General features: G+C 47.0%; 1 protein-coding gene and 1 long non-coding RNA gene across 8 annotated transcripts in view; one reads left to right on the forward strand and one right to left on the reverse strand.

Annotated features, from left to right (window-relative positions):
- The window catches only part of SNX29 (sorting nexin 29), a 528,280-nt gene that overhangs the window by 136,765 nt on the left and 372,174 nt on the right, over positions 1 to 19,341 (forward strand). The window contains exon 14 of one of the 7 annotated variants that reach the window (XM_072835838.1): positions 373 to 425. The exons of the other annotated variants lie outside the window; for them this stretch is intronic. Coding sequence (XP_072691939.1) covers positions 373 to 397 — 25 coding nt within the window. The 3' untranslated portion in view covers positions 398 to 425. The remainder of the gene's footprint in view (positions 1 to 372; positions 426 to 19,341) is intronic. 7 annotated transcript variants of the gene reach the window in all.
- Positions 12,762 to 14,545, reverse strand: LOC140638456 (uncharacterized). Its single transcript, XR_012035483.1, has 2 exons — positions 14,375 to 14,545; positions 12,762 to 13,954 (listed from the first exon to the last, which is right to left on the reverse strand). It is a non-coding gene; the product is annotated as an uncharacterized lncRNA (long non-coding RNA).

The following is a 19,341-nucleotide window of genomic DNA, read 5'->3' on the forward strand; positions in this document are numbered from 1 at the left end:
ACTCATCAAACATCTACTCTGTGTTAAGCTTAGTCAATCAGAGACAGAGTCAAGACAGAGCTGACTCTGACCCATAGGTATGAAAATCGAGAGGGGTGAGCTATATATAAACAAAGATTTTAACCTTTTGGCTGGCCATTCCTTATGCTCTAGTTGCCCCTTCTTGGAAGAAAGTATTATGTAATGATATATGGGGTAAGCCTTGGATTTGAGCTCTGCCTCTTAAGGTCAGGACTAGGGTGAGGTGAAGGAGAAGGTCACTCTGAGGGCCATCCAAGTGCTTCTGCCACTTTGAGATGAGAGATTCTGGTGGTAATTGTACCCCTAATGCCTTTCATCTAGAAAACTGGGATAATCATCTCTCCCTTATAGATGCTGTCGAAGAGATAATGCATGAAAAGTGCTAAGCACAGTGAGTGCCCTGAGTAAGTACTTAGTAAAAGCCAGCCGTGCTTGTTACTGGTTTCGTGGAAGTAAATTATTCTTCCATCCAAGCTTGCAAAGAGTCATTTTCTGGAGTTAATCTAGCCTGCTGTTGCTCAGATGTAACTAACTTTCTAATAAAGAATTCTTTGGGTTGAAGAGCTAAATGCCTCACTTAGACTTCGATATATATTACATTTACCAGGGGAGCTTTTGAAACTGTGTCCAACTCCTCCCCCCCCCCCCCCACCAAAAAAACCCAACCGCACACCAACTGTGCAGGCTGCCCCTCTAGACCAATTAAATCAGAATCCCTGGAAGTGAAACCCCAACTGCTCCAGTAATTCGAGTGTGCAGCCAAGGCTGAGATTCGGTGGTTTAGAGCAGCACTCCTCAAACTTGAATGTCTCCACCAAGTGCACCTGGTGGTCATGGGGACCTCAAACTGTTTCAGCAGGGCTGGGCAGGGCCAATAGCAGGTGTTTCTTGCTAGCTCTGGTGATGCTGATGCGTCGGCTTCCTGACCCACACTGAGTAGCAAGGATCTGAAAAGGTGAAGTTCTCTGAGACCCCCTGAGCTTATAGAAAGTTTGAAGGCACTTATTTTTTTTTTCTTAGTCAAGTTGGGAATTAGTTTTGTTTGCTAGTTTGAAAAAACGAATACTATGATCCACTATGAGAACTAGCACCATTAACATTTGTCATTTTTGCTTTTGCTTTATTTATTTTTTTTAAAGATTTATTTATTTACTTGAGATATAGCACAAGGGGAAGAAGGACAGGGAGAAACTCAAGCAGACTCAGTGCTGAGCATGGAGTCTGATATGGGGCTCCATCCCATGACCCTGAGATCAGATCTGAACTGAAATCAGGAGTCAGGTGCTTATTAACTGATGGTACACATCCAGGCACCCCAATATATTTTTTTCAAAGACTGATTTTATTTTAGAGAGATGGGGTGGGGGAGGGGCAGAGGAAGAGAACATGTCTTAAGCAGACTCCACATTGAGCATGGAACCCAACATAGGGCTTGATCTCATGACCCTGAGATCCCCATCTGAGCCAAAATCAAGAGTCTGACACCTGTCTGATTGCACCACACAGGCGCCCCTTTTGATGATACTTTTAAGCTAACAAGGAAAACCATGCAGACTTATTTTTGATGGGTCTTGAATGGACTGCATATGAGGTATTAGCACGTGCCCATCTTGCAGGTTGATTTGCTCACCTGACATTGAATTGGATGCTCTCATGTTCAGATGTATGCATGTGGAATTCCAGGGCAGTCAGCTGGAGAGTTTTGGAGAAAGCTCGTCTTTCTGTGCTTTTTCTTTTCTTTTTTTTTTTTTTAAAGACCTTTATGTTGTAAAAGTAACCTGCAATGGAACAGAGCATCCCAATCTCCCAACCCTAGTATGATTATTTCCCCTTAGTCCATTTAAGTACAGTTTTTATATCTACCACCATCAGTGTGTGCATGCAATTTTTTAATGATGTTTTCTTGTGTTTCTATGTAGTTTTCAAATTATGTTTAGAGAGCCTTCCCCCGGGAATATAAAATGTACAAATTGCAATCCTTAAGTCTGAGAATAAGAGTAGTTTAAAGAAGAAAATCCCCTGGACACAATTACCATTGATGTGTTATATTTATTATTTATGAGGTATTTTATTCCAGTTCATTTTATGTATACATTCATTTTACATAATTCAGATCACTCTGAATCTGTAAGTTTATCTGCTTTGAAAAGCAATTAGCATCCCACCATGAACATTTCCTCTCGTTATTCCCATCTGTGGATATCCTTTTCAAAGGTCATGTGGGATTTTGTGTTGGGCTGTGTCCTTGTTTCTCACATCCTTTCCTTAACCTTTTCTCTCCACTCCCCACCCCCCTTTGGGGGCAGGATTTCCATGAACATTTTTTGGTAAAGCTCTTTAGATTAAGGACTTAAAAAAATTCTAGATCTGTAAAAGCTCTTGATCCATATTGCCAAAATTCTTTCCAAGAAAGAGGTGTCACCTGATAGCCCTATGGTGGTATGTGGAGGGCCTTCCTCTGTCCGTTCTGAAGGAGGAGAAGGACCTCACGGGTGACTTTGTGGTTTCCACATGGGTTGGTTTTGGGCTAGTTTTCTGACATGGTGGATGCAGGCTGAGATGTTATCCTTGTGTCTGTCACTCATTTTCCCCTCTGTGAACTTCTTTCCTCTGTACATCCTGGCAAGAGCAGGATCACAGGGCAAAGGATATGAATCTTTTAACGGCCCAACTTAGGGGTTGCTCTGGCTCCAGGGTGAGGCAGAAGGACCCACCCAACAGCATTGGAGCAGGTTTCTTCACCCTTCATCACCCCCTTGACTCCTGCTTTTGCGAGTGTGGAAAGTGAAGGTGTCCTTAATATGGATGATTTCCTGGATGATTTTTACTTTAGGGAGTAGAGACCTGGGGATCCTCTCTCCCTCAGACAGAAAAATGGAAAAGCCAAATGTGTTAACATTTGAACCTCAAATTATGGAAGTACCTTCTCAGACACCATGAAAAGTGGAGAGCCATATAAGTTCCTTCCTGCCCCTTCTAGAATTATGTGATCCATGTGAGTTTCCTAGATATTTTGTATGAATACCATGAACAGGAAGAGAAGATCAGGAGCATCATGGCATCTGTTACAGCAGTCACATACAAGGGAGAAAGCCGTGTGCTTGTTTGTTTTCTCTGTTTCCAGAATCCAATCAAAGACTCAGGTTTTGTTGATGGACTAAAATTTTTAGGGGGAGTAAGCAGCAAGGTATATTTGCACGAACATCTGCGTTTTGAAACACGTGCCCACGTTGAATGGTTAAGCGTTAGAGCCATTAGTAGTCACTGCCAGATGTTCCCTGCAAAATGTGCACCAAACATGGATTTGGGTGGTTCATCAAGATGCGAAAAATCTGCAGCTGCTGAGGGAACAGGGAGAAGGTTGTATCTGAAATATTGTTGCAGCTCATCACTTTCCCCATCAGAGCACAGGAGCAGGAGATAAAAAAAATTACCCCCCCCCAAAAAAAATTACCCAAACCAATAAATACGATACAACTCTGATTAAAAGGTTATGATAATTATCCCCGGTAGGGGGAGGGTTATGGTGTGTGTACCATTCATTAATGCTCCATTTGCTGTTTTTTTTTTTTTTTTCTTCCTTCCTAATGAGAAGTGGGTAGAGCAGTCTGGAGGAGTAAATAACAGTTTTGAGGGCAAACTAAAGACTGGAGAGCTGGGGAAAGAACATTTGGAAGAGAGAGCACGCTATCTGGAGTGAGCATTTGTGCTACTTGAGAGAAGTGGTTGAGATGAACCATTTGGACCTGGCTGATCCCAGAAGCTGGAACCCATTGCTCAGTTTAACACCTTGGCTTTTCCCCTTGGCCCTGGGAGAGGCAGATTTTGTAAGCTGGTTATTCGTAGAAAAATTTTCGAACCTTGCCTTTCCGGTATGGTTTGCAAGGTGGCAATTTCCATGTCACTGAACATGAAGCCTGGGTCTTAAATATAGCCAGCATGTGAATGCCCTGCAGGCGGTGACAGTGGCAGTGACATCACCACCAAGCAACTTCTTGTTATTCTGGAGCCGGGGAGGGGGGGAGCAACAGGAAGCTCAGTGGAGGGGAGATATTCTTGGCAGCAGCAGAAATGCAGTTTCAGGAGAGACAACTGTCAAACTGAGGGATTTGGGAAGTTTGCGAAGTTTATTTGCTCGATGAACAAATGAAAGTTCAGAGTTTATACTGGGTGCCAAAGACACTGCACAGATGCCTGAGATGCTTACTTGCCATCACATGGTTCCTATGGCCTAACCAGTATCATGAAAACCTTTTAAGCCCAAGAACCCTTTCTTCAAATGCAGCCTTCCTGAGAGTGGAGCTGTGTGGGGTGGGGATCCTGGAACGCCACCTACTGAGCTGTAGTAAAACCCCTTGTGAACCACGCCACCCAAAGAGGCCATTTGAAAATGTTCACGGGGGGGGGGGAGAAGAGGTTTGCTTTTGAGTCCAGTTGTGCCTTGTTTCTGTTCCATGGATCTGAATCCACACCAGGCCTCTGCATCTCTTCCCCACTCTCTGGGGCTGTTGCCCAGGGGGTGTTCACCAGGACTCAAGTTAATGGCGTCTTTAGGTCTTGTTTTTCTCTTCATTGACTCCCCTGTCTGTGCGGTTTCCTAGTGCCATCTCTCTTCCCTGTGTTCTCGGTCTCCCTTATTTGCTCTTTTTCTCCTCCCTCACCGCCCTCCCACCCCATGACATTTGGCTGCTTCTAGAATGTTACTATGTTAGCTGTTGCTGACTTTTTTTTCTTAGATCACAAACCTTACAGGGCTGCATTGCTCTCAGGTCTGTTTCAGGGACCTGTGCAATGCCTGACATGTATCAAAGCCTGGAGGGGTCTTGAAGGAACAAATGTGTATTGGTCAGTCACGTCTACGTTGTTGCTCTGCTGCATTGAGCTTATCTTCTAATGTCCTTTTGTGGTCTAAGAAAGCTACCCAGCTATCACATCTGCATTCTAAGCAGCAGGAAGGATGAAGCAGAGGAGGAGGAAAAAACAGTTTGTGCTGACTTTTTTTAAGTTTTAAAAGATTTTATATAGAGAGCATGGGGTGGGGAGGGGCAGAGGGAGAGACAGAGTCCCAAGTAGACTCTTTGCTGTGTGCAGAGTTTGATGTGGGGCTCTGTACCATGACCCTGAGATCATTACCTGAGCTGAAATCGAGAGTCAGATACTTAACTGACCAAGCCACCCAGGTGCCCCTGTGCTGACCTCTTTTAAGGAGATTATCCCCACTCTCTCAAAACAGTTTTTCACTTATGTGGCCTGAATTTACTCTGTTAGGAATGCTGAGATTTTTTTTGTTTTTAGTTGGGTATCTCATCATCCCAAACAGGACAGCAGAAGGGAAGAATTGGTATTTTGGTATTTTGAAAGGCACAAAGTGGTCTGTGTTCAATGCCTTGAGCATAGTCCACTCTCAGAGGGAAAAGTCACTTTTGTTATGAGAAAGATGAGGTTCTATTTTGTGGTCATTGGTAGATTCACTTACCCCCATGGTGATGAGCAGAGTGGCTTTTTTTTTTTTTTTTTAAGATTTTTATTTATTTGACAAAAAGGCAGTTGCTTAATGGACTGAGCACTCAGGTGCCCTTTTTTTTTCTTTCTTCTTAAAGATTTAGAGATTGAGAGAGTGCTGTGCATGCAGGTGGTGGGAAGGGGCAGAGGGAGAGAGAGGGGAAGCAGATCCCCTGCTGAGCTGGGAGCCTAATGTGGGGTTTGATCTCAGGACCCTGAGATCATGAGCTGAGCTGACACCAGGAGTTAGACGTTCATCTGACTGAGCCACTCAGGTGCCCCAGAATGGCTTTTGAGTCAGGAAGATCTTGGTTCAAATCCCTGTCCTAAGCATTTGCTTGCTACGCTAGCTGTGTGATGTTGGGCATCACACTTTAACTTTACTTCTGTGAACTTTAATTAAAAATAATCCATAAAAGGGGGTAATAAAGAGCTTTTTCATTGGTGATGGTGAGGATTGAAGGATTCTTCCCATGTCTTGATCACCATCTTAATCAGTTATGGTTTCCAGATGCCCAGGGATCCAAGGCTGACAAAAACGTGGTTTCTGAGTTCCAGAAGCTCACAGAAGGGTATGGTAGGCAGAGAGAAGAGTCTGTGCAAGGGCGAGAGAGGACCATTTGGATGGTATGTTGAGGAAGATTCAGGTAGCTCGACATGGCTGCAATCCAGAGCCCTGGAGTCCAGGGTGTATTTGGGGCATGACTGAGGAAGGGTCCGGAAGAAAGGCCTGAGGATAATTCCAAAGGCTCCAATGCGTTTGGCCCTGGTTCTGTAAATGGTGGAGAGCTAGCAAAGCCCCTTAGGCAGGAGAGTACTTAATCAGGTCTGTTCTGTGGACCATTCTCTCTCCCAGACCGGAGGACTGAGTGTAAGCCGGAGCCATTCAGGTAAGAGGTGGTGGCTGCTGCATCTAAGTAGGGTGGTGATTCCAGAGAGAAGATGGTGCCGTGAGACCATGGTGGGATCAACACTGAGGGGTGTGATGCTGGTTGCTCCACACTTGGATTAGGCTCTGTCTGCCCAGCAGCCTTGGTTCCCTGGGGTGAGGGGAGGATAAACAGGCTGTAAGTGGAGGTACTTGAATAGCTCCTAGAGCAGAAGACCATACCCCACCTGGGTCCTTGCCACCAGTGTTTTCACTGTGAGGTTTTCTTCAGGCCTGAGCATCCTTCCTAGTGGAAGGGCTTTTGGCAAGTGAAGCAGCATGGAAACCATGAAGCCCTGTGGCGATGATAGCCTGAAACCTCAGCTAACGAGCTTGCTACTGCCCAGTGATCACATCTCCATGTTGGGTGTATGAACCTGTATCCCTTTGTAATTGCTGTGTCAGAACATGAGTAGGCCCCCAGTCCACTAGGGAGGAGGTTGTCCCTGGGTCACTGGGGTGATCACAGCATGTGATTTGGGTTCATCTGTACAGATTGAGGCTAATCTTTTGACTCCTTTATCTGACTTGAAAATTGCTCAACTGGGCAAGAGATGTGGTCTTCTAGCAGACAGATGCACAGGGATGGTGGGCATCAGAGGGGTGTGACCTGGGTTTTCTGCCCAGGTTGGTTGCTAATTAGGTTGTGACCTTGGCTTTCCAAGGACCTAATGAGACCAAGATGGCTCTGTCCTTCTCTGCCACCTGGCTACAGAGTGAAACTTAATATCTGTTTGCCCATGTTTCTTATTTAATTGTTTTATTATGGTATTTTCCAAATATATAGAAATAATCTAACCCACCACCCAGCCTTAGCAGTTCCTAACATTTTGTCAGTCTTGTTTTGCCTGTCCCTTCACACTAACTGCTTGGTGTTTCACTGGAATGCTTCAAATGCTAGGTATTAGATCACCTGTGAAATTGGTTTTATATGAATCTCTTACAGGTAAGGACTCGTGAAAAACCTAACAGTATGCAATGCTGTTATCCCCTTTAATACAATTAGCAGTGATCTCTTGGTATCATCTATCATCACAGATCTTTGTTTCAAGTTCTTACAGTGGCTTCAGTTGAATCTGTTTGGATTTTACTTTTAGAAGTAGAAATCTGCTCATGTCCTCCTCATGATTAAGATGCTCTGCATTGGGAGGGGATCTTCACTCTTGACCATGGCCTGCAGGCCCTGCACGATCTGACCTGTGCCTCCTTGCTTCCCTGTGGGGATCTTTGTTTCTTCTGCCTGGGGCATCATACCCTTGGGACTTGTCATGGCTGCTCCCCCTCCTGATCTCTGAAGAGAGGGCAGCCTTGTCTCAGCATGCTTCCCCCACCCTCTCCTCCAGACCTATTCTATTAATCCCTTCTAGTTCTTGTTATGTGAGTGGATGGTTATACAGTACAGCTTGTCTGCACTGTGTGGCCGGGGTGCCTGGAGCACACCCCTCTTGTAGGGAGAAGCCTTTCCCCCTCTTTTAAAGGCTTTATCTATTTTCCAGAGAGGCAGAGACACAGGCAGAGGGAAACGCAGGCCCCTGGCAGGGAGCCCGATGCAGGAGTCATCCCAGGATCCCGAGATCATGACCTTAGCCAAAGGCAGATGCTGAACCACTGAGCCACCCAGGACACCCCCCTCCTTTTGTAATCATAATACTGGCACAGGTGGTTAAGGCTCTCAGAAGCAGCTATGCCTTGTGATGGTTACTGCTTACATAATAATACTTTGTAGATAACCCATGTAGACTCTTTGGTTTCTGTAACTCTTTCCTGTTAAGAGGAGGTCCCAAATGCATATTTGAGTCCTCAGCCCCCACATACAGTGCAGGAAACTGGTTTATAGATGGCAGGTCAGGACCCCTGCAGGCGGTCATCTCAAGGTTTTGCCTCATAGTATCTGGAGAGGAGACTGTAGCCTGATGGGTTGGGCCCTAGGGTTCTGAGTAGAGCTATCTGGAAATCCTGTCTTGTCTGTGCTGCGCAACCCTGAGTGCATCCCTTCCCTGAGCCTCAAGTTACTCATGCATCAAATAGGGTGAACCGGCTTCTCCAAAGCAGCAGGCAGCAAGGCCTTCTTTGGGCTCTTTAGTCGCTTGCACACAGGCTGAGGTCTGTTTGCAGCAGCATTACTGAGGACTGTGTCTGCCCGGGAGGTGAATGAGTGTGGTGTGCACCCATAGGTCCCTGAACACGTGCTGCCTGTTAATTAGGGGTGGAACGTGGCTGAATAACTTTTACCCATTTTAGAAGTGTTCTCTCTGCACCATGGATTGTTTGGTCTCCTACCAGCTCAGTTATTCCTCACAGCGGTCAGTGAGTTGTGTCCTGCAGCTCCCAGTTTAAAGGAGGATGTGCTGGGGGAGGCAGGTTGCCCAAGGTCCCACATCTATGCAGTGGGTGGGGCTGGGGTTTGAACCTCTGTCTGCCACCTGACTCTGTTGTCGAGTCCCCTTGATTTCCCTTTTCACGGCCATCAGGATGGCGTTACCCCTGTGTCATGGTCGCAGTGGGTCTCTTAGGTGCTGTGTTTTTGTCCCGGCCCTGGCTGCTCATGGTCCACACTAACGGTGGTTTAAAACGGGCTGCCTCCCACATTGTCTCAGTTCCATAATAGCCTCTGGTCCTGAACCTTCATCTTGTTGCCGGTCTAAGTCTCTCGGCCAGTCTCCTGGGATGTACGACGCAGGCCAAGAGCCTCTGTTGCCTATCTCCCTGTACCGTTTTTCCCCGAATCTTCACGGGGAACTTGAGAATGCAGCTTTCTCAGAAAGTTTTATGTAGCAAGACATTGTGACAGGAAGACAAATTGTGGAGCTTTAAATTGAAGAAAAACAGGAGGCAATTTGTCTGATGTGTTCCAGTTCTGTTCTTTTACCTTCTTCCAGTCTGAGTTATGGAGACAGTTTCCTCTCGCTTTGAAGGTTAAACTGCTGGGAGCTGTTTTATCGGGGAATGTTCTATTAAAGCATTAAGAACAATTAGACGTGGAGTCCTTTTTTATTTTTTGCAGATTTTGACATCTAAGTTATTGGGAGCTTGGCTCTCTCTTTTGCTCTTCTTTAAAAATTAGAGAACACTGGAATGATATAGATTTTAGGGTGGGGGGGGGATTTGGCAGCAGGCTTACTGTAGTCCTTCAGAAGGAGAGAAAACGTTTACTTTTAGAAGTGGAATCTGATCCTCTAGGCCTGAGGGCTTTGATGGGGGGAGCTATGCTCTCCCATCCTCGGAGATCCTTGAGATGGGTCAGGGTATTCTTTTGTAGATTCTAGCAGGGTTTTCTTCATAGCCCTGACTCTGGTTTATAATTACATATTTGGGGGCCTCTCTGATGATAGTCTGTCTCCTACTGGACTTGGACTTCCATGAGAGAGGGGGGACATGGTGTTTGTATTGTCTGGCTGTTCAGGCCTGAACCCTGCACCTAACACAATAGATGTTAGGAATCTGGAGTATTTGAGGAGTAAGTGTATCTTGAGTAAAACTTGGTCTCTTTCTCCCTGCACTCCCCTCCACCCCTCTCCTTGCACCTGTGACACACTCTGCTGGATGTCCCCATCCTGCTGGTGCCACCTGACAACCCCTTCCCACTGCAAGGCCACTCTGGTGCCTATTACACCTGTGCCGATCAGAAGAGAAAACTATCCCAGGAGGAAGTAGATTTGGTGGGAAGCTGGTGACAGTGTAATTATGTGCCTGTGACTGCTTGGAAATATTCTGTACATCATGTTGATGGAAAAATATTGTGTTAAGTTGGTGAATTCAGCAGAACACACAATTTAGCTAAGCCTTTGGGAGGAACAGCTAAGAGCTCCTGAATGTTCATCTTTCTGAGAGCCCAAGAACGAGGTGAGCCCAGGTACGTCCCTAACAGGTACAGTGGAAGATCTGGTGTGGGACACCAGACCCCTCCAGTGGCCTTTGCCTGGAGATTGGTGCTATGCGTTGGTGGAAAAGAAAAGGGTCGACTGGACTGGTTGGGTGCTAAGATCCCTGGGGGGGAGAAGACCCAGAACTTGGGTTGCCCTGCTGGAGAGGCCACACCAGCATGGAGAGAGAGAGTAAGGGGTCACAAGCCCTGTGGCCTTCCCTGTTGTGCTGGTGACAGTGATGCAAGGAAGGGACCTGTGCCCATAGGCATGATGTCATGTGTGCTCAAGTCTGACTGACCTGGTGGAGTCCTGGTCCTTTACTTTGTGCTGTGTGACCTGGGGTACCTTTGAGCCTGTTCCTTCATCTGTAACGTGGGGGTGTGAGGATGAAATGAACTGAGCCCTTAGCCTCATGCTCCATGCATGGCTTTTGGCCATGATATTGTGATCTCCACCAGTGAATGCCCAGGAAGTTGTCTTTGACATTGACCCCCAACTCCAAACAAAAATCTTCGTTTGTAGAGTTCAGTTGAATGGGTAGAGGATGGGATTGGCCACACGTGCTGCTTGTTCAGAGTAGCCCTCCTGGCAGGGAGACTCTTGGGGGTGTCAGTAGAGAGCACCTCTTGTTCGTTATCTTAGCAGTTAGAACAAAGTGGCCAGATGACCTCTGCCAGGTCCAACAGGGCTGCTTTGGCTTCCAAGTGTGGTTGGCATCTCTATAAGTGCGCTGATGACTCCATGCCAAGTTAATCCCCAATTGTGCCTAATTCCCAGGTCCTGGCAGAGCCTGTAGAGTATTACAGGGAGCTGATGGCATTCCCCACCTGTCCAGAGACAGTGGCTCAGCTCACTGTGGGTTTGACCACTTTTCTGAACAGAGGTGAGAGCTAATTAATTCCTAGTGATCCGAGGGCCCAGCATGGAGCAGATATAAGAGGATTTCGAGAACCCCAGCCACTTCATGTGCTAGGCTTTGGCTTCAGATGTTTCTGACTAAACTTGTATCCTTATAAAGATGATGAATTTTCCCCAACTGGAAACTGCATCTCCTCAGAACCACAGTGGAATGTTAATTCAAGAAGGTAAGTAACTTCACCAGTAGGAGGATAAGAGACCCTACTGACCAGGGTGCTCACACCTCAAAGGTACTAGCCTCATTGCCCTGGACGCACGTCTTAGGAGGGATGAAGGAACAAGTAGCTTGTTGCTGCTCTGGCATCCCTCGCTCGTGGCAGACGGGAGTCTTCAGTCCCTGCACACTTTGACATAGACACAGAATCTTCTCAATCCCATGTCTAGGCTTCCACTTCTAATCAGAGTTGGTTCTTCAGGAAAGATCTGTTCTTTACCTTTCCTGCCTATTTGAACCCTAAGGAAGGCCCTTTCCAGAAAAGGTAGAGCGGCCAAACATCCTAACAAATGGTTCTAAGGCCACGTGGGGATTACGAGCCTGGTGAGAACCAGGAGGAGCACCGAACTTGTCCTGATGGGCAGGCCTGCTCGTGATGCTGAGGCATTGGTTGAGTTGACCGTCCTGCCACCCCCTAAAGATCACCTCATGTCCCTTCTTCACCGTGTTCATGCTGTAGGTGGCCATCCCAGGAGTGAGTGTCAAGTCTTAACATGAAGAAACTTGCTTGGTAGGAGAATACTTGACCTTCACCTGGTTTGGATTCACAACCCATTTCAGCCTCTGCTTCTGCCTCCTGAGTTACATAGCAGTTACACAGCTTAGGTGTCCTGCTGACCAGCCCAGCCCACCAACTTTGAAGTCCTAGTCAGAAAAATGTTGCAAACAAAGTATGTAATAGGAACTCTGAGCTATTATGATTCCATGTACAGGTTGTATCCAGAACAGGCAAATTTGTGGAGACAGATAGTAGATGGCTGGTGGGTGGGGGGAGCAGTTGGGAATGATTGCTCATGGATATGCGGTTTCTTTTTGAGGGGATGAAAATGTTCTGGAATGAGTGCTGATGGCTCATTATACTTGGGCGTATTTATGAACTTTGGCACTAAATGCTTTCAAAGAATGAATTGTGAATTGTATCTTAATGAAAAACTGGGAAAAGTACATGGGGGTTTTAAGCAAAACAGTCAAATTTTACTAACAGCTACTATTTATTGAGCACTTAAAATAATAACTTAGTGATAAAAGTGCTGTGCTATTCCTTAGTTCTTTCTACAACATCACTGGGGAAAGGAAGATGGTAGGCTTTCTCTTTGGGGTCACAGGTAGTAGAAACTTGGATGCTGGGATCCCTGGGTGGCACAGTGGTTTAGCACCTGCCTTTGGCCCAGGGCTCGATCCTGGAGACCCGGGATCGAATCCCACGTCAGGCTCCCGGTGCATGGAGCCTCCTTCTCCCTCTGCCTATGTCTCTGCCTTTCTCTCTCTCTCTCTGTGTGACTATCATAAAAAAAAAAAAAAGAAACTTGGATGCTTTAAAAAAAAATATTTATTAGTGGAGCAAGCACGAGTGGGGAGCAGAGGCAGAGGGGGGAGCAGCTCCTAGCTGAGCAGGCAACATGATGTGGGGCTCGATCTCTGGACCCCCTGGGATCAGGACCTGAGCAGAAGACAGACGATTAACACCCTGAGCCACCCAGGTGCTCCTGAATGCTTTTATTTCTGACCATGCAGAGGGAGCAGTTAATGTGTGTGTGATTTTGAGATACCCAAATTTTCCTTTCCTGGTTCTTCTCAGGAATGTTGACACATTACAGCTGATCGAGGTACATCCTGATTGCTTTTTTGATAGAGCAGCAGTAAGAACTTCACCTTCCATTCCCATAACCTTTTTTTTTCTAAGAGTACATCTACCTGGTACCTCTAATCATCCCACGTGGTTCAAATTCTCTCCACTGATGGCCTGTGGAGCTACATTTTTACCATCAGATGTATAGAGGTTGCCATATAGATATCGTCTTCCCCTCTAGATTTAATGTCCATTCTTTTCTACCTTGTTCTGTACTTCAGGAAGGGCACCTGGGCTCCTCTGCCCCTCCCCTTCCAGTGGGGGGTTGGGGTGCTTGGTGGATGGGAGGTGGGGGCATGAGGAAGGCAAAGCGGGGGCATTTATTTCTCTGGCTCCCCCCTTACCAGGCCTCAGCTTGGTGGTGGCTGTATTCCTGTCCTGGAGACCACAGGTCCTTAGTTGCCTGACCATGTCAGTCTCAGTTCCAGATACTATTGCCTCCCTTTGATTGTTGGTCCCATAGGAGTGTGGCATGGGGGCTTCCCAGTAGTGCCAGGTCCTCATCAGTCACCATCCCTTGCTGGTAAAGAGTTCTTTCATTAAACCCCATTTCTCCCCCTTCTGACGGTGCTTTTTTCTTCTGGACTGCGACTGAAATGCCGGGCTTGATCTTGCTTCATGGCTTTGTGCTTGATGGTTCCTCTCCTGGAATATGCTTTTTCCTGGATCGTGGCAGATCCCCAGGCTCGGTGCACATGTTACCACCTCAGGGGGAGCTTCCCCTGTCTACCTCTTACCCATTCTATTCAAGAGCTATGGTTATATATTTTTTGGCACTTGGAGCCCTTTAAATCCTCTTTTACTTGGTTGGCTGGTTGGTCTTGTCCTGAGTATCCCCGGCTTTCCCAGGTAGATGAGGGATAAGCAAACTTTTCCTATAAAGGACCAGAAAGTATTTTTGGTTTAGCAGCCTAGATGGTCTCTGCTGCAACCGCTAGAGTCTGCTGTCCTAGCAGGAAAGCAGCCACAAAGATGAAATGAACAAGCATGTCTATGTTCTTGGAAAACTTACTAAAAACAGACTAGAAACTTGCAGTAGGTAAAGGACATCTTAATACAGCTATAACAGAGCAACAGCATAATAAGCAGCATGATGGGTTTGGCCCATGGCCCATAGTTTGAAAACCATCAAGTAGACTGAAGTCTCCATGAACACTGGAACCTGAGTAGCAAATGTTCACTGAGTGGCCTGCTCTGGGTATGTCATTGTTCTGGACAGTGGGACCGATGGTGAAGGAAGATGGTCCTTGACCTTGGGGACCCTGGGAGACAGACGTGTGTGTTGTGCAATGTACCTGTTGATGCTGATAGATGGAAATGTCCCCTGGGGCCTGCTGGTGAATCTGCTCACCCTGCTGGAGAGGTCAGGGACTGGCCTCTGTGTGGAGGAGCCCTCCAAGTGTACCTGGAAGGATGATGGAAGGGTTGGCAGGTAGACAGGGTGTGGTGTGCTTAGCAACCGGGCAGAGCCCAGGTCCATTGTGCTGTCATTTGGTCATTGTTCTATAGCCTTGGAGGGCCCCTGGATGAGGCTGGACTGAAGAATTACTGTGATTAGAACAGTCATCCACTGAGAGTGGCATGGATGCTGGGTGTCAGGGGCTGGTAGCAAGGGGATTGTGGAGAAATTTCTTCCCTGAGAGTGGGTATTGTCTGGGGCAGGGTTTCAGGAGGATGTGGATTTCTTAAAGCTGAAGCTGATGCTTGCCTGGTCTGGTGACTGGTCTCTGCCTTTCGACATGGTGTGGGAGGGAACGGATGGAAGGCTAATGCAGACTCTGTTCTTGGCTCAATGGATGTTGGTGCTGCTCCCTGATCGAGGAGGGGGAGCAGGTGTGGATGAAGCCAGGATGTATTCAGAGTTTGGACAGTGGTTGGGATGGGGAGGTGAGCGACAAGAAAGACATAAAATATAAGATCTTGGGTAGTGTAAGTATCAAGAAGACCAATAAGAGATGGTTGAGATAAAGCTGCTGGGAATGTCTAGGGGAGAAGCTACCACTTTCCTGGTTAAGGAAAGCCTCTTGGTGATTGGAGGGCAGGGCACACAGGAGCTGAGTTTGGAAGGATGAGGAGGAGCCAGTTTGCCCAGATCTGGGGGCAGACTGTTCCAGTTAGACGAAGAGCATATGCAAAGGTCCTGAGGTGATAATGCACAGGACATGTACAGGGAATGTAGAGAAGGTGTGTGTGACTGGAGCAGAGGGGCGTGAGCTACGGAATGAAGCTGGAGATGCCACCAGGAGTCCCATCACAGAGGCCACTGTGAGCAGTTTGGGAAATAGAATTTATAGTCAATTGAGACTTGTGATTTTAGGCCAGTTTCAGGAAACCCATGCAGTAGTGAATTGTTGTGTAACAGATTTATAAGATGTGCTTGGGAATCCTTAGCTATGTAGGTTGGAGGCTTTGAAGAGTTTAGCCACTATATTTTCCCTTCTGGCCCAGTGTGACAACTTTGAGAAGATTTAGTACTGTTTACGACTGTGTTCCTTTCTGGTTGATAATACTTTTTTAAACTTCTCACTTGAAAATGGGCTGGCATTGGAAAGCTGTACGAGCAGTCTGAGCATTTGGCTTGTTTTTAATCCTGGGATTTTCTTATTTGGGCAGTGAGATTCGTATGGAATGTGTTTATTCATGCTTTCTTGACTGACTTCTCCCACGGCTCTTGGTGAATTTGCATTGCCACCGTAGGAATAAATCAAGAATTTGTCATGTTCAGGCTTTTGAGGGGAAAAAATGAGGAACATTTACCAGAACTTTTGGGAACTTTTTACTAAGTCAAAGTACACAGTGTGGCAGGGAAATGAATATAACTGAGCAGGCCTCCATTTTTGGCTTGAGGGTCATGGTCTGGGAGTCTGCCTTGCAAACATGGTTCTCTAGGTAATCATCCTGAAGGATAGAGGAGCTTGAGTGGCACCCCATCTGCAAACATCTTTTCCCTTACTGCCCAGTGCTTGCTAGCTGTTTGGTGGCAAATACGTGGCTTGTCAAGCCATTCAGCAATTGAGTGGCATGAAAAGATAATTTGCCCGTCCTCTTCTGTCTTGGGTCAGCTCCCTTACACCTAAGCAGAGGGGAGAAGTGATGTGTGTAGTAAAAATTGTCAATCCTTCAGTTTCTGAAGGCTTACTCAGCTAAATGTTTTTTGTAAGCCTACTTTATAGACCTATTTTTATCATTCAAATAAGAAGGAACTTTGATTCCCTGAGCACTTCTGAGGGGTCATGCATCATTTAGGGCTCTTGATGGGGAATGTCAGGAACTCTAATGCAAATTGACCAAAGCAGAAAGGGGATTCATGGGCTCCTATCACCCAGTTAGATTTTTGTCTTCAGGCATGGCTGGATTCAGGGTCCACCTCTGTCCCCTCTCTTTGTGGGCCTTCTTCCTAAACACTGCTTTCACTGACAGGCATGGGATGGTTGTAGCAGCTCCAGACCTCCTGCGTTCTTAGTTTCATGTCCGATGGGCAGGATAGTGCTGCTTAGGTCTTAGTGGTCAAACAGAAGTCTTTGGTTGGACGCTGGTTGGCTCCTACTGAGGCTAAATGTGTGCTCATTCTTGAGTCAGCCCCTGTGACTGGGAAGAGTGAAGTGAAGTCCTGATGAGCTAGCTCTGAATTATCTACCTGTGAAGGTGAGTTAGGCTCAGCTTCCACGTGAGCACATGGGTAGGGGGAAGAGCTGGGGAAGTAACGCTCTTGCTGTGAGCAAAAACAAGAGCTTCCCTGCAAGAGGTATCCTGTTCATATGTGTATCCCTCCTCCACAGCCCCTAAGTGCCCAGCATAGTGCCCCAACATTCAGTGAATGTCCTCAGAATCCAATTCTACACCTGAGAGACTGCAAGTTAGATGGAGCTCAGGCTGGCCAGAGGGGGCGCTGTGGCACTTGGCCATGTTCTCCAGTTGGCAAACTAGGGTAGATTTTCTTGCTGTACAAATAAATGCTCCCCCCCCCCCAAAATTATGTTTAGGAAGTATAACCCATCAAATGTGTGATATTTCAGATTCTATTGCTTAGGACAGGGTTCTGTTAAAATGTGGATTAACTTAAAAATATTAAGGAGACATTAGTATAGTTGCCATAGGACATGGTAAAAAGTTATTTGCCCATGGATGACTCATGGGTGTGCAAGCCTGGCACAGTAAGGGTTAAGAGCTGGGATCCAGAGTCAGCGAGCTGTGCCACACACTGGCCCTGTGACCTTGGGTTCCATTGCCTCACCTCCCTGGGGCCCCTTTCCCCCTGTGAATTGGGGCTGCCCTGGAGGGTTGGTGGAAGAAGTGGAGGAGAATCCCATAAAGTGCTTATCACAGTGTTTAGCACAGGGTCAATGTTGAGTTTATAGCAGCTATTGTTAGTGGTGGTAGGATAGGCATGGCTCAAGGTTAAAAATGTGTTTTTGGGGGTTCAGTGAAGTACAAACATTAATAAATGTTCATTGGGCACCTACTGTGTGCCAGGCCCTGAGCAGAGTGCTTGGGATGCAAAGTGAATAGGCAGGGCCCTTGCTTTTGAAGGCATCCAGCTTAGTGGGAGAGACCAACAGAGAAGCCTGCTGGGAGTGCTCAGAGGGCAGTAAGGGGAAGATGCTGTGCTAGCACAGAGGACGATGTCTGCCCAGAGTGCAAGGGCTGGAGAAGGCCTCCAATCTCTGCCTTGAAATGAGAGGAGTCAGCCAGGGAAAGATGGTGGAGGGAGGACACTCTACCCCAGGGGGCTGGTGTGTGCCAAGGCACGGGGCATCGACAGCTAGATCTCATGGTGTGCGGGCAAGACTCGAGTGCCGGGGGTTGGGGAGCAGAGCAGTGTGGCACTCAGTGTATTTGGAGCTATGACATTTTGGGTGATTTCTTCATCACATTCTTTCCCACCTACTTCCCGGGTGACTGCTCTCTGTTGGGGGCCTAGAAAGGTGGCAAATTGTTGCATAGCCACAACTCACAGAAACTCACAAGATTCTGTGTGCCCTTCCTCCCTTGGATACCCTCTCTTTCTTTAAGAATTGCCACCAATGGCTTCAAACATACAGAATGTGGTGTATATGTACATATGAAAATATGTCATGCATTCAAAATCAGAAGGACAGGATACAGCTTTATTGAACAAATACAGGGAATCCCTGGTCCAGCTTTGTGTTGTGAGTTTATTAACTGTAATGATTGGTCTGTTTGGGCTACATATATATTTATTTTGCAAAACAGAACTGAAGCCCTACTTTTTGTTTTAAAGATTTTGTTTAGAGAGAGTGAGTGCTTGTGTGTGAGTGTGGGGGGTTGGGAGCATTGTGTGAGAGAATGTCAAGCAGACTCTCCAGCTGAGTGTGGAGCCCAATGTGGTGCTGGATCTGACAACACTGAAATCATGACCTGAGCTGAAATCCAGTGTTGGGCGCTTAACCAACTATACGACTTAGGTGCCCCAAAGGCCCTGCTTTGAACAATGAAAATGTTTCCATCCTTGCTTTGGATTTTGGGTCTCCCCCTGTATGTGGGGTCCACCAGGAGTCTGTGCAATGGTGGTAAAGCAGGGACATTTGGGTACCACTTCCCACATGGCTCCTTAGCACTGTGCTGGTCTCCTTTGCATCCCAAGGATTTTTTGACTTTGTGGGGACCCTGTGGTAAAGTCTTAGCTTTGTAGCCTGGACTAGGAAAACGGGACTTCCTGGCCAGCTCTCAGTTCATGACATCATTGTTCTCATTTGGAAATGAAACACCGTGTCTGTTTTCCTTGTGTCCCTGCCTCTTGAGAAATCAGATTGCAGTGGCCTAGGACTGTACCAGCTGATTGCCTGGCCCAGAGCTGGAGGCCCCCCAGGAGCTTGTCTGAGCTCTGCCAGGAAAGCCGGTGGATCAGTTGCACCGAGGTGACTGTGGTGAGTCACCTGTCTGGCCAGGCTGTCATGGAGCCTCTGTGTCTCCAAGTAGAAGTCTTGGAATCCCTTTTCTTCCCTGAGCTCACCTGGTTGCCTCGTTCCTTGCCAGGGTTGGCTTCATGACCCTCATCGTTAATAGGGCCAGCATCATGGCAGCCACCCTTTAGTAGCTGCCTAGGGTGGGAGGTGCTATCATTGATTGTGTCATCAATACCACCATTAATGATGGCTTTTATGATTATGGTAGCTCACATTTACTGAGTGCTTACTGTATTCCGGACACTCCTTGAATCCCCCCAGAGCTCAGAGAGGTTAGTACCAGTGTCTGTGCCATTTGACAGGAGACTGAGGCACAGAGAGATGAAGTGACCTGC

Source organism: Canis lupus, chromosome 8 (genome assembly GCF_048164855.1).
Source record: "Canis lupus baileyi chromosome 8, mCanLup2.hap1, whole genome shotgun sequence".
Lineage (NCBI taxonomy): Eukaryota > Metazoa > Chordata > Mammalia > Carnivora > Canidae > Canis > Canis lupus.